The 23,132-nt window shown below is 58.4% G+C and overlaps 2 protein-coding genes across 5 annotated transcripts; one reads left to right on the top strand and one right to left on the bottom strand.

The window, feature by feature from the left end:
• Positions 1-101: 101 nt before the first annotated feature.
• On the bottom strand, positions 102-10,430 carry Tsc22d4 (TSC22 domain family member 4). Its single transcript, XM_047533829.1, has 5 exons — positions 9,940-10,430; positions 8,444-9,472; positions 6,062-6,222; positions 1,068-1,116; positions 102-768 (listed from the first exon to the last, which is right to left on the bottom strand). The coding sequence occupies exons 2-5, from the start codon at positions 9,203-9,205 to the stop codon at positions 559-561; spliced, it is 1,182 nt and encodes a 393-aa protein (XP_047389785.1). The 5' UTR covers positions 9,206-9,472; positions 9,940-10,430; the 3' UTR covers positions 102-558.
• A 3,036-nt stretch (positions 10,431-13,466) lies between these two features.
• On the top strand, positions 13,467-22,018 carry Nyap1 (neuronal tyrosine phosphorylated phosphoinositide-3-kinase adaptor 1). 4 transcript variants are annotated; one of them, XM_047534399.1, is made up of 8 exons: positions 13,772-13,786; positions 14,311-14,349; positions 14,855-15,006; positions 16,434-16,789; positions 17,469-18,986; positions 19,828-20,040; positions 20,426-20,535; positions 21,065-22,018. In XM_047534399.1, the coding sequence occupies exons 3-8, from the start codon at positions 14,939-14,941 to the stop codon at positions 21,320-21,322; spliced, it is 2,523 nt and encodes an 840-aa protein (XP_047390355.1). In that variant the 5' UTR covers positions 13,772-13,786; positions 14,311-14,349; positions 14,855-14,938; the 3' UTR covers positions 21,323-22,018. The 4 variants fall into 4 exon arrangements, with proteins under 4 accessions (XP_047390353.1, XP_047390356.1, XP_047390354.1 ...); XM_047534397.1 differs by lacking the exons at positions 13,772-13,786; positions 14,311-14,349 and adding an exon at positions 13,467-13,608; XM_047534400.1 differs by lacking the exons at positions 13,772-13,786; positions 14,311-14,349 and adding an exon at positions 13,469-13,608 and having other exon boundaries at positions 19,831-20,040.
• Positions 22,019-23,132: the final 1,114 nt, after the last annotated feature.

Genomic DNA, 23,132 nt, shown 5'->3' with positions numbered 1-23,132 from the left:
TGAAACCTCCCCAGTCTGGACAGGATCTCCAGGGGAGCTCAGGCTGCAGAGCAGGGCTCCACACAGGTCTGGACACAAGCAATGCCATGCCAACCTCCACATTCAAGTTTCTTCAGATTTTTTAATTATAATTATTATTTTAATAACAACCTGAAACCCAGAACTTCCAGACACTGTCCATATGCCCTCCCCTGGGCAGTGGAGAGGGAGCACTTTGAGGGGAACAAGGTGGGGGCAGGGTTGTTGCCAGGGAGCCTCGGACTCCCCCAAGCCATCTACTGCTGGGGAACCCAGAACAGACACCCAGAGAGGGAGGGGGCTGGGATCTCTCACGGAGGTGGCTCCATCTAGCACCCCATCCCGAGCCCTCCCTCCTCCATCAAGGCCTGGGGACCTGGGGATTGGGGGAGGCTGGGAAACAGGCCAACACTGAGCCTTGAACTCCCATCCCTGGGGGTCAGGGGACATTAAAGCTGCATAGGAAGAGGGGGCAGGCAGCAGGCGCAAGGCCTGGTGACCGTGGCAGCCCCCAAAGGCACATTGTGAGGGAAGGGAGGCTCAGACAGAGGGCCCGTTGGGCGCAGGGGGCCCAAGCCGCGGGAGCCCGGAGGAGGGCAGCTGGGCCAGCTGCTCGGGGCTGGCCAGGGCACGCAGCAGTCCATTCTCCTGCTCCAGCGCGGCGTTCCGCTCTGCCAGGTCTCGGATCTGCTCCTTCAGCACCTCCACTTCCTCCCGGACCGCAAACATGAGGTGGGACTTTACCAAGTCCTGGGGGTCCAGGGACAGGGAAAGCGTCAGGGCCGCCAGACCACCCCATCGGACACCCCTGCCCAGTGCCCTGAGGGTGTGCAGCTGAGAAACATTCCCCTGTGCCAAGGAGGAGGGGCCGCGGGAAGGGTGTGCGGCAGAGAGGGCAGGGGGTAAGGACCCGGGACCGGGGTAGGGGCAGGGCTCACAGACAAGGACGGGGTCGGGGGCTGGCGTTGGTAACAGGGAGAGCAGGGGTGGGAGAAGGGCCTGGAAAGGGAGCCGGGACCTCCTGGCACCAAGATGTCTTCTTCTCTTACCATGGCTTGTTCGATCTTGTTGTCAATGCCAACCAGGCTTCCGGAGCCGCTGGAGAGACACGGGGAGGTGAGAGGTGAGGAGGGGGGCCACCGCCTCCGGGAGCCGCTTCCTCCCGGCAGGCTCTGCCTCCTCCCAAGCCCCCTGGCAACAGCATCAGCCCATTCCCTCTACCTGTGACAGTAGAGAATCAGGGGGAGCAGGGTTTTGTCCATTCCCCGGCGGAGTGAGGGCCGTTGCCCAGGGCCTCCCAGGCCCCGGTGGGGTGGGGGTCCAGGTGCCCCTCGGATGGGGGATGCTCCCCGTGGGGAACTCGGGGAGGAGACACAGCCCCTTTTTCGGGGTGGCCCCGGAGCCATCCCCACTACTCGGGTCTCAAAAGATGACACCAGCGACTTGACAGAAACCCCTGGCTGGGCCATCCCTGAGGGGCAAGGATCCTTAGGGCCCCCCAAAGGGAGAAGATTATATCAAAGGAGTGCCTGGGGGGCTCAGAGCCCCCCAGGCAGAGCGGGGTCTGGCTAGTGCCAGGCAGGCAGAGAGGAGACGGGGCCTAGGGGGTGCTGTCCTGAAAGATATACTACACCACCCCCGAGGGCAAGGACTGGCTGCTATTGGCTCCTCAGGGACACGGGGACCCCCTCCCGCAGCACCGCGGTGGGCGGGAATTCCCAGACACGATCAGTGCCAGTGTCCCCTTCTCACCCTGGCGCCAATCCCGGAGTGGAGGGGAGGGGGCGGTGGAGGGAAGTCAGCTGGTGGCCTGGGTCGGGGGAGGGGCCGTGGGCAAGATGCCTGGGTTGAGGAGTGGTGGGAAGGTGAGGAAGAGACTGGCCCTGGGGGTCCTCTCCCCATCTGACACCCTCCTGCCCACTCTGGGCTAAGACTGGCCTCTCTTAAGACTTTGGGAAAGAGAGCAGAAGGGTCAGGGGAGACTCTAACATACTATGTGCACCCCCACAAACACAAAGCCCGCATCGCAGGTGACCCTGAGAACCTGGGCCAGAGGGCCTCCGGTATCCACAATGAAGAGAAGGAATGGGAATGGTTACCATGGCAACGGAAACCTAGACCTGACCCCTGTAAATCAAATACAGCCTATGGCTCTGGACCTGGGTCTGGGGTCTTGGAAGGAGGCAGGGCTTGAGGAGAGGTAGGAAGGTGAGGTAGGAGGTGGGACTTTGGACAGAGCCTTTGAAGAGAGCTGGGAGGGACAGGACAAGGAGTCAGGAGAGGCCTGGCTGCAGTTTGTTAAGGGGCCACCAGAGGGAGACTCAAGCCCAGCTCAAAGGTCCCTAGGGACCAGCTCCTGCCTGGCTAGGGGACAGTGGATCTCCATCCAGAATCTAGATTTCCCTCAAGCCCTCTGGTGTCTTGAGCCCCGCCCCATCCTCCAGGGCTCCCTCTTCCACCACCCAGGCCCCAGGCTCCTGTCTCACCCTGTTCACAGCCCATGCTGGCCAGCTTCCCCCTTGGCCCCTGAGCTGGCTCTTTACCTCTGTCCCATTTGGAGGCTCACCAGTCCTGTCCCCCCAGTGCCCCACTGAGCCTCAGAATCAGGGCCCCAGTGCACTGCAACCCCCTGTGCTGCTGCTCCCTGTAGGCCCTCCCTCAAGGCTGTCAGCTCCAACTTGCTTCCCTGTGGGGGGATCAGCACTCCATCCAAGGTGACCCTTGCATGAGAACCTGCTGCCAGGAAGGGAGCTTGAGAGAGCTGGGAATTTTCCATTTCCTTTCCAAGCTCTGGGTGCAGAAGGCGCTGACAGGTAGAGCAACCAAGGGGGTGACCAGGCCCAGGAAAGCAGGACAAGTAGTGAGCAAGGACACCTGGGCCTCCGGGGAACAGTAGGGAGTGGACACTTAAAAGGGGAGGGTGGGCCAGCCTGTATCAAAGCAGTGTTCCAGCTATTTCAATCTGCCACACCTGGGTGGGGCCTGGGCCACCACAAAAACCCAACACCCTCCCCTCCCCGGCACACACAGAGGGACAGATGTACAGAAATAGGAGCACCGGCCCCGCCTGGCAGACACTCAGGCAAAGATGCCAAGGAAGTCATTCATTCTCGCCAGAAATCAAGGAATAATACAACAATAAACATTTGTTGGCTGATAGATGACTATCTCCTGTTTGTCTAGCGCTTTGAGTTTTTGACAGCACTTCCCCTGTGACATTCTAACATTAGCACTTCAAGGGACCAGAGCCCTGACAACCCAAGCCTGCCCTTTGAGAACCCCTTTGAGTGAGGGGACCCTATGCTAGTATTTCCTAGGCCAGGTCAGGAGCAGGAAGTTGGGGTTGGCCATATAGGATTGGCCCTCCCCACAGGCCCCCAAAGCAACTTCGTGTGAATTAGAACAAAACACCCGCTTCCTCAAGACACTCATCACCATCTTCCAGAAAACTCTCATAGTCCAAATGTGGACTATGACTTCTCAATGTGAGGCACCCCCTGGAGTTGTGCAGTGCATGACATACATGACTGGGGACTCCAGCCCCATGGGACTCTTGGGTCCTGAGGTAAGGACAGTCCCAGAAGCTGGTCTTCCCCTCCAAAGGTCAAATAAAATTTTTGACATGAGAATCAGATGAAGATATAGGGCATCGGGAGAGGTGGGGTGGTTCAGATCCCAGGAACAGGGGCCAGCCCTGCTCCCTGATGTCTTCTAGGAGCCCCCAGGGTTTGGGCCTATGGCCAAGAAAGTGGCATCCGGCTGCCCTGTCTACACTCCCTCCCGGATCTGTGATGTCTTTGGGGGTGGAGCCAGGCCAGGGAGGGGGAGGGGGCTGGCTTCTTGACCCACTTGGGTAAACTGTCCCTGCCTCTGTTCCTAGAGACCATTGCCACCTCCTGTAGGAGAGAGAAGATAGTGTGGCTTAGGTGTCAGATCCCCATTGCAGTCTAGCCACACACTGGAGAGGTGACCTTGGGCAAGTGTCTAAAACTCTCCTGAGTCTCAGTGTCCATCTGGGAGGTGGGGGGGTGGGGATTGTGGGACTGCTTTTAGAATTACAAGAGATAAGAGACAGTACCAGACCCAAAGGACATCACTAGGTAAAGAAATGTACTTTTTATCCCCAAGTCCCTGGGATGCAATCCCTAAATGCCTGGATCCCCAGACTGGCCATCTATCTACGCACCCACCCACCCATCCACTTATTCACAAATTAACCAAGTATCTCCCACCAGCCAGGCCCTGTTGGGGACACTGAGGATCTTGCAACCCAGGAGTACATAGACAGTCTGACTCCACCAAGCACCTTCTGTTCTCCCATCCCCAGATTTGAAGACTGGAAAGGCATCCCAGCTCACTGTCCAGGATCCAGACACTTAACACCCATCCCACTTCCCTTCTCAAAAGGGAGGTCCCATGCCACTTGGACCCTGGTTTCCTGCCAGATCCAAGCACACCAGACAAGTGACATGGGGTCTCCACACCCCATTCCTAGGGGGTAGGGGGTAGCCCAACCCAAACCCGCTGGTCCAGCAGGGTGGGGCCCAAGGGGCTGGGCTGGGCCAGAGCCCCAGAGCCTTGGAGTGGGGTAGGGTAGAGTGGAGGCTGGGAGCTGGACCGGTCAGACTAGGGTGTGCAGAGGGGGTGGGACAGAGGGAGAGAGGGAGGGGACAATTCAAAAGAATAAAGCTGAGAACGCCTCTGAAGGCAGAACCCTCTAAGGCAGAGAAAGTCAGAGGCTGGGCTTCGAAATCAACAGGGGTGGAGGAGGGACAGGGAGCCCTTTTGCCAGGGAACCTCCCAAATGGGAGAGGGAGAGGGTGGGAAGCGCTGAGAATAGCAGCAATGGGGGCAGGTGACTCTCTTGGCCCTGGCCGACCTCACACCTCACACATTCCTGAGAGCCAGCTGGGAGTGAGTACAGAAGCCACTCTGCCCTGTCCTGCCCTGCCTGGAACTGGCCCCTCACCCTCCATTCCAGAGGCTCCTGGCTGCCCCCAGCCTCCTCTTTGGGCCCCCACTCTCTCCAGTGCCTCTGGTCCCTTTCTTTTGTGGGTCTCAGTCTCTGATTCCAGGGGGTGGCGCCACCGAGGGGAAAATAGGAGGGCGCAACTCCATCTGGAATGGGTCCCTCCAGCACCCACTCACCCACTGGTGAAGTTCCACCCCTCATTTCCTTCCAAACAGGAAGTCCCTCCCCTCAGGGCCTCCAACAGGAAGTCCCACTCCTCCCTCCAATAAAAGTGGCAGCTCCCTAGCCCTTCTCCTGGGCTCCTATCAGTCCACAGCCAGAAACCAGCAGCCTAGCTATCTGACTCGCAATTTTGTTCCTCCCTTTTCAGCTGGCCGACATTCCTACGAGTGTTGAAACCTGGCCCTCGAAACAGGAAGTCCTGCCCACCCTGCCACCGAACAGGGCAGGCGATCCTGAAGGGCAAAGCCAGAAAGCCCTGCCCTCTTGTGCCATCCTTGCTGTCAGACAGCTCTACCATGGAAGGGCTCAGCCTCCACGGTGTTCCTAGCTTTTGTCTTCTGGCCACATCCCCCCAGGGAACAGAATTTTAGAGCAATGCTTTCCAGGTACTCAAAGTCCAAGGATCCTAAAGGAGTCTGGGTGGACTATAAGGAAGTCACAAGATAATCCATGAGGATCTGAAGGTATACCCCTGCCCTTGCTGGTAGGGGCAGAGAGAGGGGAGCTGGGAGGAGACCAATTCCCTATTCTCATCTCTAGTACACTTGCCAGCGGGTTCTGAGGGTTGACCAGATGTTCTGTAAATCTGCAAGAGCTCTGGAATTTGACAACAATGACTCCCTTCAAACTCTAAAGAAGTCCCTGATGTGACAGTCCTAAGTCAGCCAGTCCCACCCAGCGCTCTCCACAGGGAGGGAGTGGGTCCCCGATCAAGTTTGCCCAGTGGTTATGCCCCAGGCCAGCTCTCTCTGTTCTCCAAATTCACCTCTGGAAGGACAACTGCCAACCATGTCACGCAGTTATCCAAGGTGCCTAAACCTCATGTCCCACCACATGGAGCCCACCTACCTATCGTCATCGCTGTCCAAGTGACCACTGATGGCCAACATGGAGCGGGCCAGGCTGAGGCTCTGGGCTGCTGCTGCTCCAAAGGGATCTGGAGACTTGTGAACCAGACTGGCATCAAAGTAGAGGGCCGGGGAGCTGGGGCGGGAGTCAAGTGGGGGCACCTAGAAGCAGAGGGGTGGGAACCATCACACTGAGAGAAAAGAACCAGCAGGCTTCCAATTGACCTAGTGGTCTTTCCTCACCACCTCCTCCATTCTCTTCAGAGGACCCAGGAGTCCTGTCCCCCAGCAGCCCTTCCCTCCTCCAGTTCTGAAGGTCTTGGGGTTACAGAAGCAAGGAAAACAGCATCAACTCCAGAACTGGGGGGCATCGGAGAGGGGCTCTGGTTTGCATTTGGGCACTTCTCGCTCTCAGCTGGGACCTCTAATGAGAAGCTACTCAGAATAGCTGCAATATATCATCGACCTTCTTAAAGCCACTCAAATGTCACTTCCTTGGAGGGATTACCCCGCCGTTCACAAGTCCAGTAAACTGTGTCACTTTTTTATAGCACCTAATATTATCTGAAATTAAAGTATTTATTGTGTCTCCCCTACTAGAAGGTAAGTTTGTTCTGTAACTATTTGCAGAATGAATAAATCCTCAGAAATTGGTCCTCCACACCCCCACCCCCCTCTCCCATTCTAGCCTCTCTTCGCAAACTTCTCAGGCTTCAGGTGAAGTTCAACAACTGCTCTCTGCCCTGCTTTTTGGTTGGGGGGCGTTGTGGAGATGGGGGGAGGCGGAGCCTGGGCGGGGACCACGCAGCCCAACAGGCTGCGAGAGGGCGGGGGCGACAGGAACAAGACAAGACGCCTCTGTGAGGCCCCGGGAGGCCCCAGCTTCTCGGAAAAGCCAAGAACAGAGAGTCCAGGGTGGTTAGAAAGACAGAGCAGAGGAAGGGGGCCCAGGTGGTGCCCCTGGCCCTCCTTCACCCTCCTCCTCTGCTGGAGGCGTGGAAGGGGAAGACTAGGAAAACTAAAAGGGAGCCAGGTTTTTGGACAGGGAAATAGCGACACAGTTGCATGCACACAGGAAGCGATCAGGACATGGCAGGCGGAAGGAAAGGGGTCGCTGGCACTGAGGGGAGAGGGGCAAGGTCTGCAGAACCCAGGGAAGCTCAAGCAAGACTTAAGGTTGGTGAGCAGGGAAGCTGGAGGCAAAAGAGGGCTTGTTCTGGAAGAATCTGGGGTCGGGGACCAGGAAACTACAACTTCTCTCCTGGGGTAGGAACTGAATGGAAGAGCTCCAGCAAAGTAGGGGGTGGGGGGTGGAGGTCATGGAAGGGAGTTGGAGGCCAGGAGGGGTGGGGGGAGCCGGTCCTGACTGGTCCTGACAGGGCCCAGACATCCAGGCTGGGGATATTTTTACACTGTGGTTTGTGCCCAAGGCCAGGAAGGGGAAAGAGCCCTCATCCTCGCACTCCCTGCCCTTCCTCCAGCAGTCCAAGGTGTTATTTTTTCCTCCAGGACAGAAGCATCCGACCCTCACATCCCTGGCTGCCCACCCCCCACCCCAGGGACCCAGGCATCCTGCCCCCAGCCCAGACTTGTTCCTCTTTTGGAGACAGGAAGCGGAAAAAGTAGAGGATTTAACTCCTTTCCTCCTGCTTCCCAACATTCTCCCACTCCACTGTGGTGAAGTCACCCCCAGCCATCAATCCTGGAGAGGCCCAAGTGCAGGGGACTAAGAAAGATGACCGAGGGCAAAAAGGACAACCAACCAGCACCCCACTCCCATCCCTATAATGTGTGCCCCCCAGCCAATTCCTTGGTTTCTCAGAAAAACTTGGCTTGTTGCAAAGTAGAGATTGGGCTGGGATGTGTGGCTGGTGGGAAGATAGAAGATCCCCCCACGTCCAGCGCCGAGCTGCGATGGAAAGACTTCCAACGGAATGCCTACCTTTTATGGCCACCCCAAACCCTGGCAGCTCCTCCCTCAGAGGCCCAGCCAAGCACCCAGGTGGGGCCTCCACCCTCATCACCTGGTGCCAGAGGAGTTGAGACCAAAGCAAAAGGTGAAGGCTGAAGTGAGCATGGGCAACAGGCTTTTTGGAAACAGTCAAGAGTCAAGGCCATAATTTAAAAGACCAAAGAGAAAGAAAGAAGGTATAGAATGCAAAAAAGAAGGAGATAAAATAAAGGAGAGACAGTCTTCAAAGTGTCATGGCAGGGAGAAAAAAGACGCGCTCTCTGACCTGCCTGAGAGACGTGACAGTGGAGCTGGGGAGGACAGGATGGAGGTAGAGGCAAGGAGGCCCAGGATGGGGGTGAGGTCTACTAGGCCCAGAGGACTGAGCACAGCCCCTCAGGTGTTTCCCTCAACTTGGAATATGGCTCTTACCTGCCCTGTCTCCTCTGGAGGAACCAACTCCATCCTCAGTCGATGGGCTCCATCTCTCCTCCGGGACAGTGGAGGGGTCCCAGCTGCAGACCCCCCAGCCTCCACCTCCACCCTCAGGGAGGGCAGGGGTGTGGCAGCCAGGGTTGTGCCCGTGCTATCCCTGGTTCCAGGCTCTGGGGGGCGCTGCTGGGGTGGGGAGGCCGAGAGGAGGGGTGTCTCCGCCTTGGCCTTACCAGGAACCGCCAGCTGGCCCAGTCCCCCAGTGAAGGAGCGGGCCTGAGGTCCAGGGGAGGTGGGGGGTGGGCGGAGCCAGGAGGTGGGGCCCTGAGACAGGCCTGACTGTGGCATGGGGGCACCCAGGCCCAAGCTGGCCAGCTCCAACCTGGAATCCAAAGATCTGCCCCCAGTGCCCCCCGACGCCCCTCGAATTCCCTCCAAGAGGCGGCTGAAGCTCGGGGGTTCCAGGTCTCTCTCGTAAACATCCACACACGTCCAACGACCTCGGCGATAAGGCTCTCCCAGGCCGTGGGGCAGCTTCACCACCCGGAAACGGGAGGCAGGGGCCCCGGGTGGTGGGGAGCCGTTCCGGGGGGTGCTCCTGCCCCCTGGATCAGGGTTGGGCTCCCCGTTGGGAAGGCGTGGTGGGGGCCCGGCGGGGGCCGTCGGGGCAGGGGGATCTGAAGCCCCTGGGCTCCCTGGGCCCTCGTAGTCCGTGGTGACGCTGGTGATTTGGAAACTGCTCTTCTTCTTGCCCCCACTCATGGTCCCTGGGGCTCAGAACGGGTAGGGGTGGGGGAGGGGCTGGGATCCTAGAAGGGGCTCAAGCACCCCTGGAACAGGGGGGCCACATGGCGGGGGCATCGGGGCCCCTGGGGACGTCTGGGTCCGACATGGCAAAAGGGCCTTGAAGGAAATGGGGGTGTCTGGTTGGGGACGGGAGAACAGGGGAGGGGAGGTGGCGGGAGGGGGGGGCAGGGGCAGGTTTTTCCTGCTGCTGTCGCTGCCGAACTCCAGAGCTGAGTTTGCAAACTGGAAAAAGAGAGAGAGTGTGTGTCAGAGAGAGAGAGAGAGAGAGAGAGAGAGAGAGAGAGAGAGAGAGAAGAGAAAGCAGTGGGCAGGCCACCTCCGGGGCTTCCTCTCTGGGGAGCAGAATGGGGGAGGAAGGGGAAACCACCAGAGACCCAGAGACAAAGAGACAGGCAGAGATGACAGACACCAGAATAGAGGGGACAGGACCGAGAGGGCATGCAGAGCAGGAAGAGGAAGATGAGACCCAAAGTTGAGCATTTCTTGCCAGGGATTCAAATTCACCAGACTGAATTGTCCGGAGAGCACGGGACTCCAGGACCTGGGTGAACCAGGTTGAAGCGACTCCTCGCCTGGCCCGGCCACCTGGAGACCTCTTCTGGGCCTCCAGGCCCCCCACCTCGGCTCCCACATCCCTGGGACAGGCCCTGCCCGCCACCCCCAGCGCCCCGCCCAGCCCCAAGACTTACCTCTCGGGTCTCAGTCACCGAGCTGAGCCGGGGGGCTCAGCAACTAAGATGTCGGGCTGTCCTTCTGGGGCCGTCTGTACCCGGTCAAAGCGGGGCACGCAGGCAGCGATCAGGGGCTGCCCAGCGTTTTCCGGGGGCCGCACCTCACCCTGTGAGGCATCTCCGTGGAAAGTTTGCTGTCCAGAAAAGAAGGAACCCGCGCCTCCTCGGAGGAGTCCAGGCGCGGCCTCTGCAGCCCCACGGGTCTCCCGACGGCTGTGGGAGGGGGCGGCTCTGCCCCCAGCTGCTCCAGGTGGCAGCTGGCCTCCGCGGTCCCGGGCGAGTGGGTCTCCCAAGGCTCTTCCCGCGTGGCCCCGCTGGATCTGTCTCTCGGTTCCTCAGCTCCTCTCGGTCTCTGTCTCTCTGTCTTTCTCTTTCTGGGCTGTTGACAACCCCCACACCAGGAAGTCCTGCCTCCTCGGGCCTGCTCACTGCTCCTCTCCTCCTCCTCCTCCTTCCCCTCTTCCTCCCCTTCCTCCTCCCTCCTCCCTCCTCCCTCCTGGGGCTCCCCGCCAGCTGGCCCGGAGCCAGGCCTGCCACAGCCGCCGCTATTGCAGTTGCTGCTGCTGCTGCTGCTGCTGCGCTGCTGGGGCCCCAAACAGGCTGCCTTAACCCCACACCTGCTGGGCCCAGCCGGGCTCTTTCTCCGCGGGAAGGGCTGTAGAGGGCGGAGAAAAGGGGAGGAGTCTACGGGGAGGCAGGGGATTCCCTTACTTGTAGGCACTGGCTGCCATTGGCCGGCAGACAGGCTGAAGAAGAGTTGAAAGGAACATGCTGGGCACGTCCTGAGTGCCCGGTTGCCCGTAAGTGCCTAGTAAACCTTATGGTGTGGCTGTGGCTATCACCGCCATAGTGTCTTTGGTCTTCATGGTAACTACAAGAGGCAAGTTCGATCATTCCCTCCCCTTACCTTCAATAAAGTAGATGATTATGAACATTTTTAAACCCGTCTAAAGAATATAATGAACTCCCAGGTACCCATTATATGCTTCTCAATAATGATCAACTCATAGCCAATCTAGTTTCATCCCTACCCTCAATGTCTTTTCCTGGACTTTGCAGGAGTATTTGAAATCCAGTGTCAGACATGGCTTTATTCCCTTTCTTAGATGTGGAATTTGAGATCCAAGAAGTCCAAAACAGCCATCAGTGGTAGAGTAAGGACATTCTACACACTCCATGTGTCCTGTCCAGGCCTCATATACAGACACTCACAAAGACCTTGCACTTGTCTCCAACTCCTAGACACACATGTATCTACATGGCCAACTGCAGAGGTCCACCTGAGGACCAACCCCAGCTGAACACAAGCATGGACCCTCCCCACCTCTGACCTTGCTACCTCTCCCTCTCATCCCTTGCTCACTAAGAAAGGGAAGCCATGCACACTCAAAAAGGGTCTACTCAGAGCAGAACAAACCCAAACTCCAACTCCCATTTTCTCTCTTTTGGCTTCTCTAACCAACATTCTGAGGGGGGTTCTTTTAGCCAAAGTAGTATCTAGAGGCTGCATCTGCTTTCAATCCCAGGTTCAGAAGGAGATGAACAGATTCTAATAAGTTTTGGTCAAATGGAAGATTCTGTTCTTGAGTATATTGAAAACTCCTCATATTATCTCCTGAGGAAGAGAGATGGAGCAGATGTGGAGCTCGAGCTGAGGACACCGAGGCTCAGAGGCACTCAGGTATCTGACCAAGGCCTCAGTGCTAGTATTCAATGGCACCCGAGGCATGAGGGGGCTGTCTGGACTCCTAGTAATATTTTCCAGATCCCTCCTCCCTCTGCTTTGCTCATGGAAATTTCTAACCACTCTTGGTGATTTGGAAAAGGTAAAACAAAACAACCCCTGCCCCCTTTATACATTTGTTCTTTATATCTTTGTTAAAATTCATCTGTATTGTTGTCTGGCTCCCTTTGGCTATAGCAACAGGGCCCTGCCATAGCCCAGGTACCGAGGTCCAGGAAGCAGCCTCCCTCATGTGTCCCACCCCTCCAGACCTCATCCTTCTGTCTCCTGCAGAACTCTCTCCTCTCTGACAATATTCTGAACACAGACTTCACTGCAGAACCCCCAGACCTTTCTTCCTTGGTGCTGGCTCCTACAAACAATTCACAAGGAATCTTTGGACCCCTTCTTTGCCTGGGACAGTTGGCATCATTGTGGACTTTTCCATGTGGAGAGTCCCTGGGATATTGTCAATCTTTGCAGAAAAGTTTATTGAATGAATGTAAATGAATTCACACTACGGTGTAAAAGTTAGACTTTTTGTGTTTTTTGGGGGGCAGGGGGTACCAGGGATTGAACCCAGGGGCACTCAACCACTGGGCCACATCCCCAGCCTTATTTTGTAGCCTTTAATATGTAGGGCCCTTGACTTACAAAGCACTTACAACTCCCTTTCTTCCCCCAAACCTTGCTGAGGTAGGTATGGAATGAGGCATCTTTCAGAGAGGTTATACAATTTGCCTAAGGCCACACAGCACATCTGCAAAGACTGCCATACACAGTAGGGTTCGCAGATTCCAGGGATTAGGATAAGCATATCTTTTGGGGTGCATTTTGCAGTCAGCTAAGGGTACAACGGAGATCACCGTGAAGCTCATTTACCCCATGGCAGAGCTGTACGCCAAAGGAATTTTGGAGCGAGGAATTTCTCGGGGAACTGCTGATAAAGGTCACGAGAGGAGGGCGAGGTCATGCCCCTCAGAGGCCCCCGGAACCGCACCCAGGCGATGGCCGTGGTGGTCCCAGTCAGTGACCAACCCCGGTGCACCCAGGTCCTGGCGGGCGGAGCCCGCAGAGTCAAAGGTTACGGGGAGGATGACTTGAACCGCGGGGGCGGATAGGCGGAAGACTTTGAGCCCAGACGCTGGAACAAGGTCCGGGCGCCTGGGAGGCTGCAGGGGGAGGAGGCCGACACCAAGTCAGCCAACTCTCGCGCCCTCCCGGCACCTGGGGGCGGCGGGGAAGAGGGGGTGCGGCTAAGGAAGTACGCCCCCTGCCGGGCGGAGTGGTCAAGCGTCCGGCTCCCAACTCTGGGAGCCCCTCGGTCCGAGAGGCAGCCCCCTCTGCCGGCCTCACCGCCTCACTGCACCCCGGGCCCCGTCGCCGCAGCCTCGGCCCCAGCCAGACGCCGGGCGCGGATCGCGGAGGGCTCGGCGCGCGGGGTTCGCGAGTGGGTGCGGGCCCCCGGGCTGCCGCTGGGGGGCGCCGCTGAGCGCCGCGCGCCGCTCGGCGGGGGCCGAGGAGACCAAAGCCAGCACCGCCCGGCCGGGCAGGGGGCGCTGGGCGGCGAGAAGCGGACGCCCCAAGGCGGGGGCGGGCTGGCGCAGGACCCCCGGCGCCCCTCGACCTTCCTCTGCGTCTCCCCCGCAGGCTCCGCCGCCCCTGTGCCCCCCACCCGAGCCTGGCGGTGCAGCGCTGCGCGGCCGCTCCCGCTCCGTCCTTGGAGGGTGTGGAAGGGTGGGTTTGGGGCCGGGGGCGGGTCTGGGGGCGGACCCGGAGGCGGGGCTGTCTCTGCGGCAGGGCCCAGCTCCGCTCCCCCCCCCACCGGTCTCTCTGTCTCTCCTCCTCCCTCCTCCTGCTCCGGGCGGAGCCCGGCATGGGGGGGCCGGCGCCCGGCAGGCCAGGTACGGTGATGTAGAAATTGGGGAGGCTTGGTGCGGGGAGGCGGTGGTGGGGGGACCGGGGGCAGGGCGGATTGGCGGGGCGAGAGGCGGAGAAACCCAGGGCAGCAGGACAAGGGGAAGAGGAGGGGTGCCCGGGAGCCTGGGGCCCTTGGATGGAGAGAGGGATGAAGCAGGCCAGGTTTGGAACAAACAGGGGAAGGGGGAGGACGAGGAGGGGCGCTGGGAGGAGTAGTGAGGCTGAAGGCGAAAGGGAGAGTGTGTTTGGGGGAAGGGAAGACAGAGCAGGTATGGAGACTGCAGCTCAGAAGGTAGCCACGGAGGCCAGACTGGGGACCCCCGGGTGGGATTGAGGGGCGGGACTGAAAGGGGGAGGCCGGGGTTCTCCCCAATCCTGGAGGAGGAAGAAGGTGATTTGGGCCATCAGCGAGGGAGGGAGGTGGAGACCGTTACTGAGGGGTGCACAGAGGCCCAGGCCCAAAAGGACTGGAAACGGGGGGTACGCTAGGGAGTGGAGATAGATTGGTGGGTAGGATTTCAGATGCCCAACTCCGTGCCCCCACCCTTCCTTCAGCATCCCCACCCTACCCTCATGACCAGCCCCCCACCAAGCCTCAGGGCCCAGGAGGGGGTGGCAAGTCTGACCCTTCCCCAGTGGTGTCTAATGTAGGCAGGTAGGCCCTGGGCATAACTCCTTGTCTGTAGGTGTGTCCGGTTCCATGGCAGATTTGTGTGTGTCTGGAGGTATGTGTGTCTGTGGGTGTGTCGGTGGGTGTTTATGTCTCTGTATGTTTGCTGCCCCGAGGTTTGTGTTTATTTATGCCCTTCTATGTGTCTGGCCCTCTGTTGTAGATATGGGTCTGTGGCTGGATGGTTCGTTTGTCTGCATGTGTGTTTGTGTGACCGCAGAGTTGCTGTACATTTGTGGGGCCTGTCTGAGCGGTGGGTTCAGCTGTATTTACACAGCATGGGAATCTGTGTCAGTCTGATCTCTCGAGAGTGTGTATGTGTGTCTCTGAACACCTTCATCAGGGTGTGTGGCTCTGTGTACACACGTACTTCTGTGTTTGTGTCCTGGGGTTCTAGAGGCTGTGTTGGGTTTTCTGTGCCTGTCTCTGTTTTCCTCTCTGAGGACCCGAGTCATGTCTCTGCTCCTTTTTTTTTTTTTTTTTTTTTCCCTCTTTCATTCATTCCTGCCCCCACCCACCCCACATCTTCCTTTTCTCCTTCTCACCCACCCCCCACCAAGTGGATCCGGGACCCAGGGAGGGCCGCCCCCCGGGCCTGGTGGCACTGAGCAGGGCCCCCCAGCCCCCACCTCCTGCCCCACGACATGAACCTCCTCTACCGAAAAACCAAGCTGGAGTGGAGGCAGCACAAGGAAGAGGAGGCCAAGAGGAGGTAAGACTGGGGCCCCAGACTGTCTCCTTGCATGTCACACCTGTGCCTGTCCTGCTGGACCACAGCCCCTCCTGGGGCTCAACAGCCTTGTCATTAGTGAGCTCGCTGATCTCAGATCCTGTACTCAGTTCTGTATAGCTGGAATTGTACATACTTGTCCTGGCTCTGCTCAGCCCTTGCCCCTGTCCTGGCCTCCTGGGGGGCTTCCAGCTCTGGAGCACCCTCTTGGCCCTTCCTCATCCCCAAGGGTCCGAGTCATTCCTTTCTGACTCACCTCAGGCCTGTGGTCTTCTCCCTTCTGTCATCTTGAGGCTGGCTGCTGATTCCCCTGTCACCTGACCTTGGAAGGGGCAGGCTCCACTGCCCTCACAGGGTCCAGGGACAGGGTCATTCAGAAGCCTCAGAGAGCATCCCCTTGCTGGTCTCCCCGGCCGGAGAAAGTGAGTGACCAAGTGACAAGGTTGTGTGTGTGGGGTGGGGAATGTGCAGACTAGACCCTCCTTGCCCCAACCCCTGCATCCTTGCTGGCCCTCTCGACTTCCCCTCTGGGGACCGAAACCTGTCCTCTCCCACCCTGAATCCTTCTGCACTTCCCATTGACTGCACAGCCTCTTGGAGCCTGAGTCAGAGCCACCTCCCCACTCCCTTCTCCCTCCTCACAACTGTGGAGTTTAATTCTTGTTGTTAATTAGATTAATCAGAGCGATCGCTGCTGCGATCTCTCCCTAATGAAGGGTTAGTAGACAGGGCCTTAATGAGAGCCCAGCCCACCACAGTGCTCCCCTCTTCCCTGCCAGCCGCCTCCCCCTTCGCTCATCCAGGAGCCCAAAGACGGTGAAAGGAATGGGGGTGAGCAGAGGCCGATGGAGAGGACAGCACTGAGGGAGAGGGAGGAAGGGAGGAAAAAGGATCAGCCGGGGGAGGCTGCTCTGGCTATGCGGACAGCACACCCTGCATCTGGGAGAGGAGGCATGTGTGGGGGTGGAGGCCGCAGTAGCTGGTCATGAGAAGAGGCCAGAGGCCAAGTGTGGGCCAGCATGAGCGTGAGAGAAGACTAGGAGTTTTGGTGGCAGGTGTGTCCATCTGTCTGTCAAGTGGACTGTTGCCTGGGTTTGCAATTTCCCTCCCTGTACCAGGCTATATGCTGGATAAGACCAGGCTAGTGTCCAGCCCCGGGGACAGTGCCCTGCACACATAGTCATCTCTTTGCTCATCCCTTCCCTCACTGACTGGCCTTTTTTAAGCCTAGAAATTCTGCCTGAAACCCCTATGTCTCTGTCTTAGACCTTCAGGTGTCCCCCATTCACAGCCAGACTCCTTTCCTCCTGCCCACCAGGCCACAGGGTTCTGGCACTTCCTGGGGTGGAGGAGGGGAAGGCCCAGGCCTGAAGCCTGACTTCTGCTCCATTGGGGTCTTCTCTCCCCAGCTCCGGTAAGGAGGTGGCCCCTGCAGGCCCGGCGGGGCCTGGGGCTGGCCCAGGGCCTGGGGTCCGCGTGCGGGACATCGCCTCTCTGCGCCGCTCCCTCAGGATGGGCTTCATGACGATGCCCGCCTCCCAGGAGCACACCCCCCACCCCTGCCGCAGCGCCATGGCCCCACGCTCCCTTTCCTGCCACTCAGTGGGCAGCATGGACAGTGTGGGGGGTGGGCCTGGGGCGGGCGGTGGTGGTCTCACAGAGGACAGCAGCACCCGAAGACCCCCAGCCAAGCCCCGGAGACACCCCAGCACCAAGCTCAGCATGGCAGGATCAGGGGCAGAGATACCCCCCAGCAAAAAAGCAGGTGAGACACCCCCACTGTCCCCAAGGGGAGCTGGGAGATGGGAGGATCCATTGCAGGCCAGGGGAGGCCTCTGGGAGGGTTCATTCAGGGAAGAGCCTAGGAAGTGGAAGGTTCCATTTCCAAAAGGAATGAGGGGTTCCTTTTGGATGGACCGGAGATGAACCAGTCAAGAGTGGGAGACACTCCCCAAAAGTTTGTTTTGGGGAAAGGAGTGGTGGTCTGGGAGGGTATGGGGGTGGGAGAGAATTTAGGGTAGAAGCTGTGGATTCTGGGGCATGCATCAGAAAGATTGAGAGCTGCCTGGTAGAAAGGGACCTACCAGGACTGAAGTGGAGGGGTGTGGGAACAAAGAAGAGGCGGATATGTCCTTGCAGGTGGGTCAAGAAGTCATAAAGAATTGCCCCATTTCCTTCCTCCACATAAAGCACAGTTTAGCACAGGGGCTATAATCCCAGCGGCTTGGGAGGCTGAGGCAGGAGGATCGCAAGTTCAAAGCCAGCCTCAGCAACTTAGCAAGGTCCCAAGCAACTTAGTGAGACCCTGTCTCAAAATATAAAATGAAAAGGGCTGGGATGTGGTCAGTGGTTAAGCGACCCTGGGTTCAATTCCTTACATCAAGAGAATTTTTTAAAAAAGAAGCAGCAGCCCAGTTTATTTGTCTTTTTCCCATCCCACCCAGGCTCGCAGAAGCCAACCCCAGAAGGCCGAGAGTCCAGCCGGAAGGTTCCTCCACAGAAACCCAGGCGAAGCCCCAACACCCAGCTCTCTGTCTCCTTCGATGAGTCCTGCCCAGCAGCCCCTTCTCCTCGAGGGGGGAACCTGCCCATTCAGCGCCTCAGTAGGGGGTCCCGAGTAACTGGGGACCCTGATGTGGGTGCCCAGGAAGAGGAGCCTGTGTACATTGAGATGGTGGGGGATGTCTTCAGGGGAGGAGGACGAAGTGGAGGGGGCCTGACAGGGCCTCCTCTTGGGGGTGGGGGCCCAACCCCTCCAGCTGGTGCCGACTCGGACTCCGAAGAGAGCGAGGCTATATATGAGGAGATGAAGTACCCGCTGCCGGAAGAGGCCGGGGAAGGCCGGGCCAACGGGGCCCCTGCATTGACAGCAACCTCCCCTCCACACCAGCCTCATGCCCTTCAGCCCCACTCCCACCGACGTCCAGCTTCGGCCCTCCCGGGCAGGAGGGATGGGACACCCACCAAGACCACTCCTTGTGAAATCCCCCCGCCCTTCCCCAACCTCCTTCAGCACCGTCCTCCACTCCTGGCCTTCCCCCAAGCCAAGTCTGCTTCCCGAACCCCTGGCGATGGGGTCTCGAGGCTACCGGTCCTCTGCCACTCCAAGGAGCCAGCAGGTTCCACCCCAGCTCCCCAAGTGCCTGCACGAGAGCGGGAGACGCCTCCCCCGCCACCTCCACCTCCTGCTGCCAACCTGCTGCTGCTGGGACCATCGGGCCGAGCCAGGAGTCACTCGACACCGTTGCCACCCCAGGGCTCTGGCCAGCCCCGGGGGGAGCGGGAGCTCCCCAACTCCCACAGCATGATCTGCCCCAAGGCAGTGGGGGTGCCGGCAGCCCCCCCTGCCCCGGCCGCCTTGCTTCCCGGCCCCCCCAAGGACAAGGCTGTGTCTTACACCATGGTGTACTCGGCAGTCAAGGTGACCACACACTCTGTCCTGCCAGCTGGTCCACCCCTGGGTGTTGGAGAGCCAAAGACGGAGAAGGAGATCTCAGTTCTCCACGGGATGCTGTGTACCAGCTCAAGGCCCCCTGTGCCAGGGAAATCCAGCCCCCACAGCGGGGCCATGGGCGCAGCAGCTGGGGTCCTCCACCACCGTGGCTGCCTGGCCTCCCCCCACAGCCTTCCGGACCCAACTGCAGGCCCCCTGACCCCCCTCTGGACCTACCCAGCTGCAGCAGCTGGACTCAAGAGACCCCCTGCCTATGAGAGCCTCAAGGCTGGGGGGGTGCTGAATAAGGGCTGTGGAGTGGGGGCTCCATCCCCCATGGTCAAGATCCAGCTGCAGGAGCAAGGGACCGATGGAGGTGCCTTTGCCAGCATCTCCTGCGCCCATGTCATCGCCAGTGCAGGGACACCAGAGGAGGAAGAAGAGGAGATGGGTGCCACCACATTTGGGGCAGGCTGGGCTCTGCAGAGGAAGGTCCTATATGGAGGGAGGAAGGCAAAGGAGCTGGACAGTGAGTCAGGGGTGGGGAATGAGCGTGGGGGGCTGGGGATGCTGGCGATAGTTTGGGGGATATGTTGGAGAGGTTATTTGGAAGCCACAGCCCATTGTCCTCCCTGGGTCTCCTGGAAGATCCTTCCAGGTATAGAAGTGGGCAGCAGAATGAAAGGACAGATCCCTGTGTGTGTGCTTGAGGGACGGGAAGATCTGGGATAGGGACAGGGTAGCATCGAGCCCCATCCTGCTCCACTCCCTGCCCCTCCCTTCCTTGGGCTGCAGGGGTGTGTGTTTGTGAGTGTGCGCACACTAGGAGCTAAACACAGCTGCCTCCCAGCTATTACCATGGCAACCTATCCAGACAGGAGGGAGAGGAGAAGGAGGCCTCTACCGTTGCCTGGCAACCCAATGCTCTGCCAGGCCTACTCTCAGAGATGAGCTTAGTTCACAAGCAGCCCTTCCCCCTGTTGCCCCTACCCCACCCCACTTCTTGGGATTCTGCCCCTACCTGGGAGCAGTACCCCTGGTCTCCAGGTTGTCATTCTGGCCCTATCTGGGCTGGAGGGGCTCAGAAGCTAAAGCTAGGCTAGAAGAGGCCCCTCTGACCAACGAAAAGGGTTTGGAAACAGCACATGTATGTAATTTTCAGCCCCAGGAGATGGTACCAGTGAGTGGAAAGGGTGGTGGCAGTACTGGGTCCCTCCTGTGAGTGTGAGTGTTGGGGAGGGGGTGAGATGCAGGGTCCCTCCATCCCTGCTGTGACTTGCAAGGAGAACATCCATGCTGAACCGTGTGTGCCTGGGGGCACAGAAAGACCTCTCCCCTGTGCAGGCACTGAGCTCTCCTTGTCATCCCAGCAGAGGTCGAGGATGGTGCCCGGGCCTGGAATGGCAGTATGGAGGGTCCAGGCAAGGTGGAGCGTGAGGACAGGGGCGCTGTGGCATCCGGGATCCCTGTGAGGAGCCAGGGGGCAGAGGGCCTACTGGCCAGGATCCACCACGATCGAGGAGGAAGCCGAACAGCGCTGCCCATACCCTGCCAGACCTTCCCTGCCTGCCATCGCAATGGAGGTGACACCTGCCCACATATTCCCTACAGAGATTAGGGGTTGGGGGCTGGTGGAATTTCCCAGGGTTCTGCCTGGCCTATCCTGTCAACCATTCATGTCCAAGTCCGGGCCCCTAAATCTTTTTTTTTTTTTTTTTTTTTTTTTCTTTTTCTTTTCTTTTTTTTTTTTTTTTTGGGTGCTAGGGATCGAACCCAGGGCCTTGTGCTTACAAGGCAAGCACTCTACCGACTGAGCTATCTCCCCAGCCCCCGGGCCCCTAAATCTTAACACCATGTCTTCAAACCCTTCCTCTCATGAGGTGGGAGCAGGCTGGCCAGGGCCTCCTCGGGGAATTGGGGTGGGGGCACCTGGAGGCTCTCTTCTCACCTGCATTTTTTCCACCTCAGACTTCACAGGAGGTTACCGCCTGGGGCGCTCTGCCTCCACCTCCGGAGTCCGGCAGGCCGCGCTCCACACCCCCCGGCCCTGCAGCCAGCCCAGGGATGCCCTGAGCCAGGTGAGTCTTGGCCTTTCTTTAATCTGTGAGGGAGCTGCTATGGAAAGAAAGGCTTCAAAGGGGTCAGACAGGCTGGGGCCTGAGCCATGTGGGCAGCACAGACTGATGCAGACTAAAGGCGAGGGGGTCCTGAGGAGGCTCTGGCTCCCAATGGGACTGCTTAAGATGGGCAGCAGGCAGGACCCTGCTTGGAGAACATTCAGAGCCACCAGAAGCTGAAGGTGCATCTTTGGACAATTTAGAGAAAGGAGTCCCTGGAAGGACCACTTAGAAAAATGCATGTTTGCGGGAAAGACAGTTTGTAAAAGGGGCGAAACAGGCCCAGCCTGGCACCAGGGCTGAGAAAGGGTGCAGGGGTTGGATTTCTGCTCCCATCGGCTCCCACCGGCTCCCACCGGCTCCCACAGCCAGTAGGAGTGAGCAGCGGCCTGGAGGCAGGAGGACTTGTTTCTGGGGGAAGATGTGGGTCTGGGCATGAGGTCCTTGGCCACGCCCTCATCTTTTCCTTTCTCTGGGGTTGGTGGCACAGACCCACCCCGCGCTACCGCTGCCGCTGCCTCTGCCACCCCAGCCAGCCCGCGAGCGCGACGGCAAGCTCCTGGAAGTGATCGAGCGCAAACGCTGCGTGTGCAAGGAGATCAAGGCGCGCCACCGCCCTGACCGTGGCCTCTGCAAGCAGGAGAGCATGCCCATCCTACCCAGCTGGAGGCGGGGGCCGGAGCCCCGCAAGTCCGGCACCCCACCCTGCCGCCGGCAGCACACGGTCCTCTGGGACACTGCCATCTGAGGAGGGCGGGGCGGCTGGGGCATCTTCACTGGGAGGGGGCAGGGCCCGCCAGGCTCTCCTGGGAGACTTGCCTTGAGAGACTGAAGGACTAGGTGAGAGCGCCCGGGAGGACCCTGGCCCTCCACCCCAGTCCCCAGAGACGCGGAGCCTGCCAGGCCCATCTGGGCTTGGGGTGCCAGCAGCACCCCAAGAAATTTGGGGGAGGAGGGTTTGCTCGTTGTTGGGGGTCTGAGCACGGTAGACCCCTTCTCCTGAGAGGGCAAAGACCAAGGCATAGGGCGGCATGGGGAAGGATGGAAGGGGTCAGCGCTAGAAGGGGGTGGGTCAAACGGAGGAGAAAGATGAGAGCTGGGAGTGGGGGAGGGGCTGTTTATTTTGTTATTTATTTTAGTCTGGAGGGCAATTTGGGTCCTTCTGACCTACTCCTGAGCAGGGAGTGAAGAATGGAGGCCAAGTTTGCACTCTCCCCGATGCCAATGCCTAAAGGCCCCGCCATCCATGCCCACCCCAAAGTGAGGGATGGGTCCTCTTGGGGAGCCGAATGACAGAAGGGAGGGGCTCAAGCGAGCTGAGGACTTCGGACTCTTTACAGTATTTACAATTTTGCCAGAATTTGGTAGTGAGCGTGGCCTGCTCTGAAACAGGCGTCTTCTTTAGTTCTGGGTTGAGGGTCTAGCGCCAGGGATGGGCGGGATGATTGGGGATGGAGATTTTAGTGGGTGGGGGGTGGGCAGGGTATTTATTTAAATTAAAAAACAAAACAGAAGAGCTGTCAGGAACTTTTTTTTAATTCCTTTCTTTTCAGAATAATATATTAAAAGACTAATGATCCTAGAGCTGGCGCCTTATATTTCTGCCTTTATACACCGGCTGCTTCCTCCCTGCTGGGCCTGGGAGTGGGTGGGAGATCAAGGGTGTGCAGGGGGTGGTGAGTAGCTGTGGCAGATCATAGGGAGAGGCAGACTTTGAAGTAAGTCTGGGAATGACAGTGTCCATCACTAAGCATTTATTGAGCATCTAATGTGTTCTCGGCAGATGTGAAGTTTGCCCTCAACATCTTGTAGTCTATAATCAGGGAGAGGAAACCCCCGACAGCAGTTAGAGTACTGCAGGAGTAATTGGGGAGAGGGCTGGAATCGTCCCAGAAGGCATCCTGGGTAGTGGGCCCAAAAGGACAGGTAAGAGGGCTGAGAGTGTGGCTCAGTGGTGGAGCATAGGGTGCAGAAGGCTTTGGGCTCCGTCCCTGGCACCACAAAAAAAAAAAAAATAAGGAAAGGACAAGAGAGATCTGGTACAGAAAAGGGGAAAAAACCCAGATGTCACACATGTTTATTGGTGAACAGTAGAAGGTTGGGGGAGGTCATGCAAGAAGTCGGGCTATGATGAAGTTGGTTCTGAAAGATCAACCTCAAAGCAAGATTCTGGTCCTCAGGAGGGAATACAGAGGTATCCGGGTGGGGTGGGAAGCAGGGAGGAGAAAAGGGGGGCGTCTGGGAGGATGAAGGACAAGGGATGGTTGCAAGATGCAACTGAAGGAAAACATCCTCATGATGGGGTTGGAGTGGAATCAGTCCCATGTGAAGTTCAAGTCAAGCTGTAGAATTGGGGAGATGACAGAGAGAAAGGGTGCTTGAGAGGGATTTTGAGAGAAGGACCTTGAATGTGAAGCAGTGAATATTTCAAAAGTTGGAAGTTGTGTTACCAACTAGAACAGAGCTTCCATAATGTGGGAGATGATGCAAGAGATGTCTTTCGATGGTATGAAGAACACTTTTAAAACTTTAAGTCTTATGCTTATTGTAGTCATGTT

This window comes from Sciurus carolinensis, chromosome 18 (genome assembly GCF_902686445.1).
Source record: "Sciurus carolinensis chromosome 18, mSciCar1.2, whole genome shotgun sequence".
NCBI lineage: Eukaryota > Metazoa > Chordata > Mammalia > Rodentia > Sciuridae > Sciurus > Sciurus carolinensis.
Note: the sequence above shows the minus strand (reverse complement) of the source record. Positions and strands in the feature narration are given on the sequence as shown.

Excerpts from the sequence above, each read along its gene's own strand:
- Tsc22d4 (XM_047533829.1), bottom strand. The coding sequence starts at position 9,205 with ATGAGTGGGGGCAAGAAGAAGAGCAGTTTCCAAATCACCAGCGTCACC. Across the intron at positions 6,223-8,443 it reads CTCCAGAGGAGACAGGGCAG|GTGCCCCCACTTGACTCCCG; the intron begins GTAAGAGCCATA and ends CTCTGCTTCTAG. Across the intron at positions 769-1,067 it reads ACAAGATCGAACAAGCCATG|GACTTGGTAAAGTCCCACCT; the intron begins GTAAGAGAAGAA and ends CTGGACCCCCAG.
- Nyap1 (XM_047534397.1), top strand. The coding sequence starts at position 14,939 with ATGAACCTCCTCTACCGAAAAACCAAGCTGGAGTGGAGGCAGCACAAG. Across the intron at positions 18,987-19,827 it reads GAAGGCAAAGGAGCTGGACA|CAGAGGTCGAGGATGGTGCC; the intron begins GTGAGTCAGGGG and ends TTGTCATCCCAG. Across the intron at positions 20,041-20,425 it reads TGCCTGCCATCGCAATGGAG|ACTTCACAGGAGGTTACCGC; the intron begins GTGACACCTGCC and ends TTTCCACCTCAG.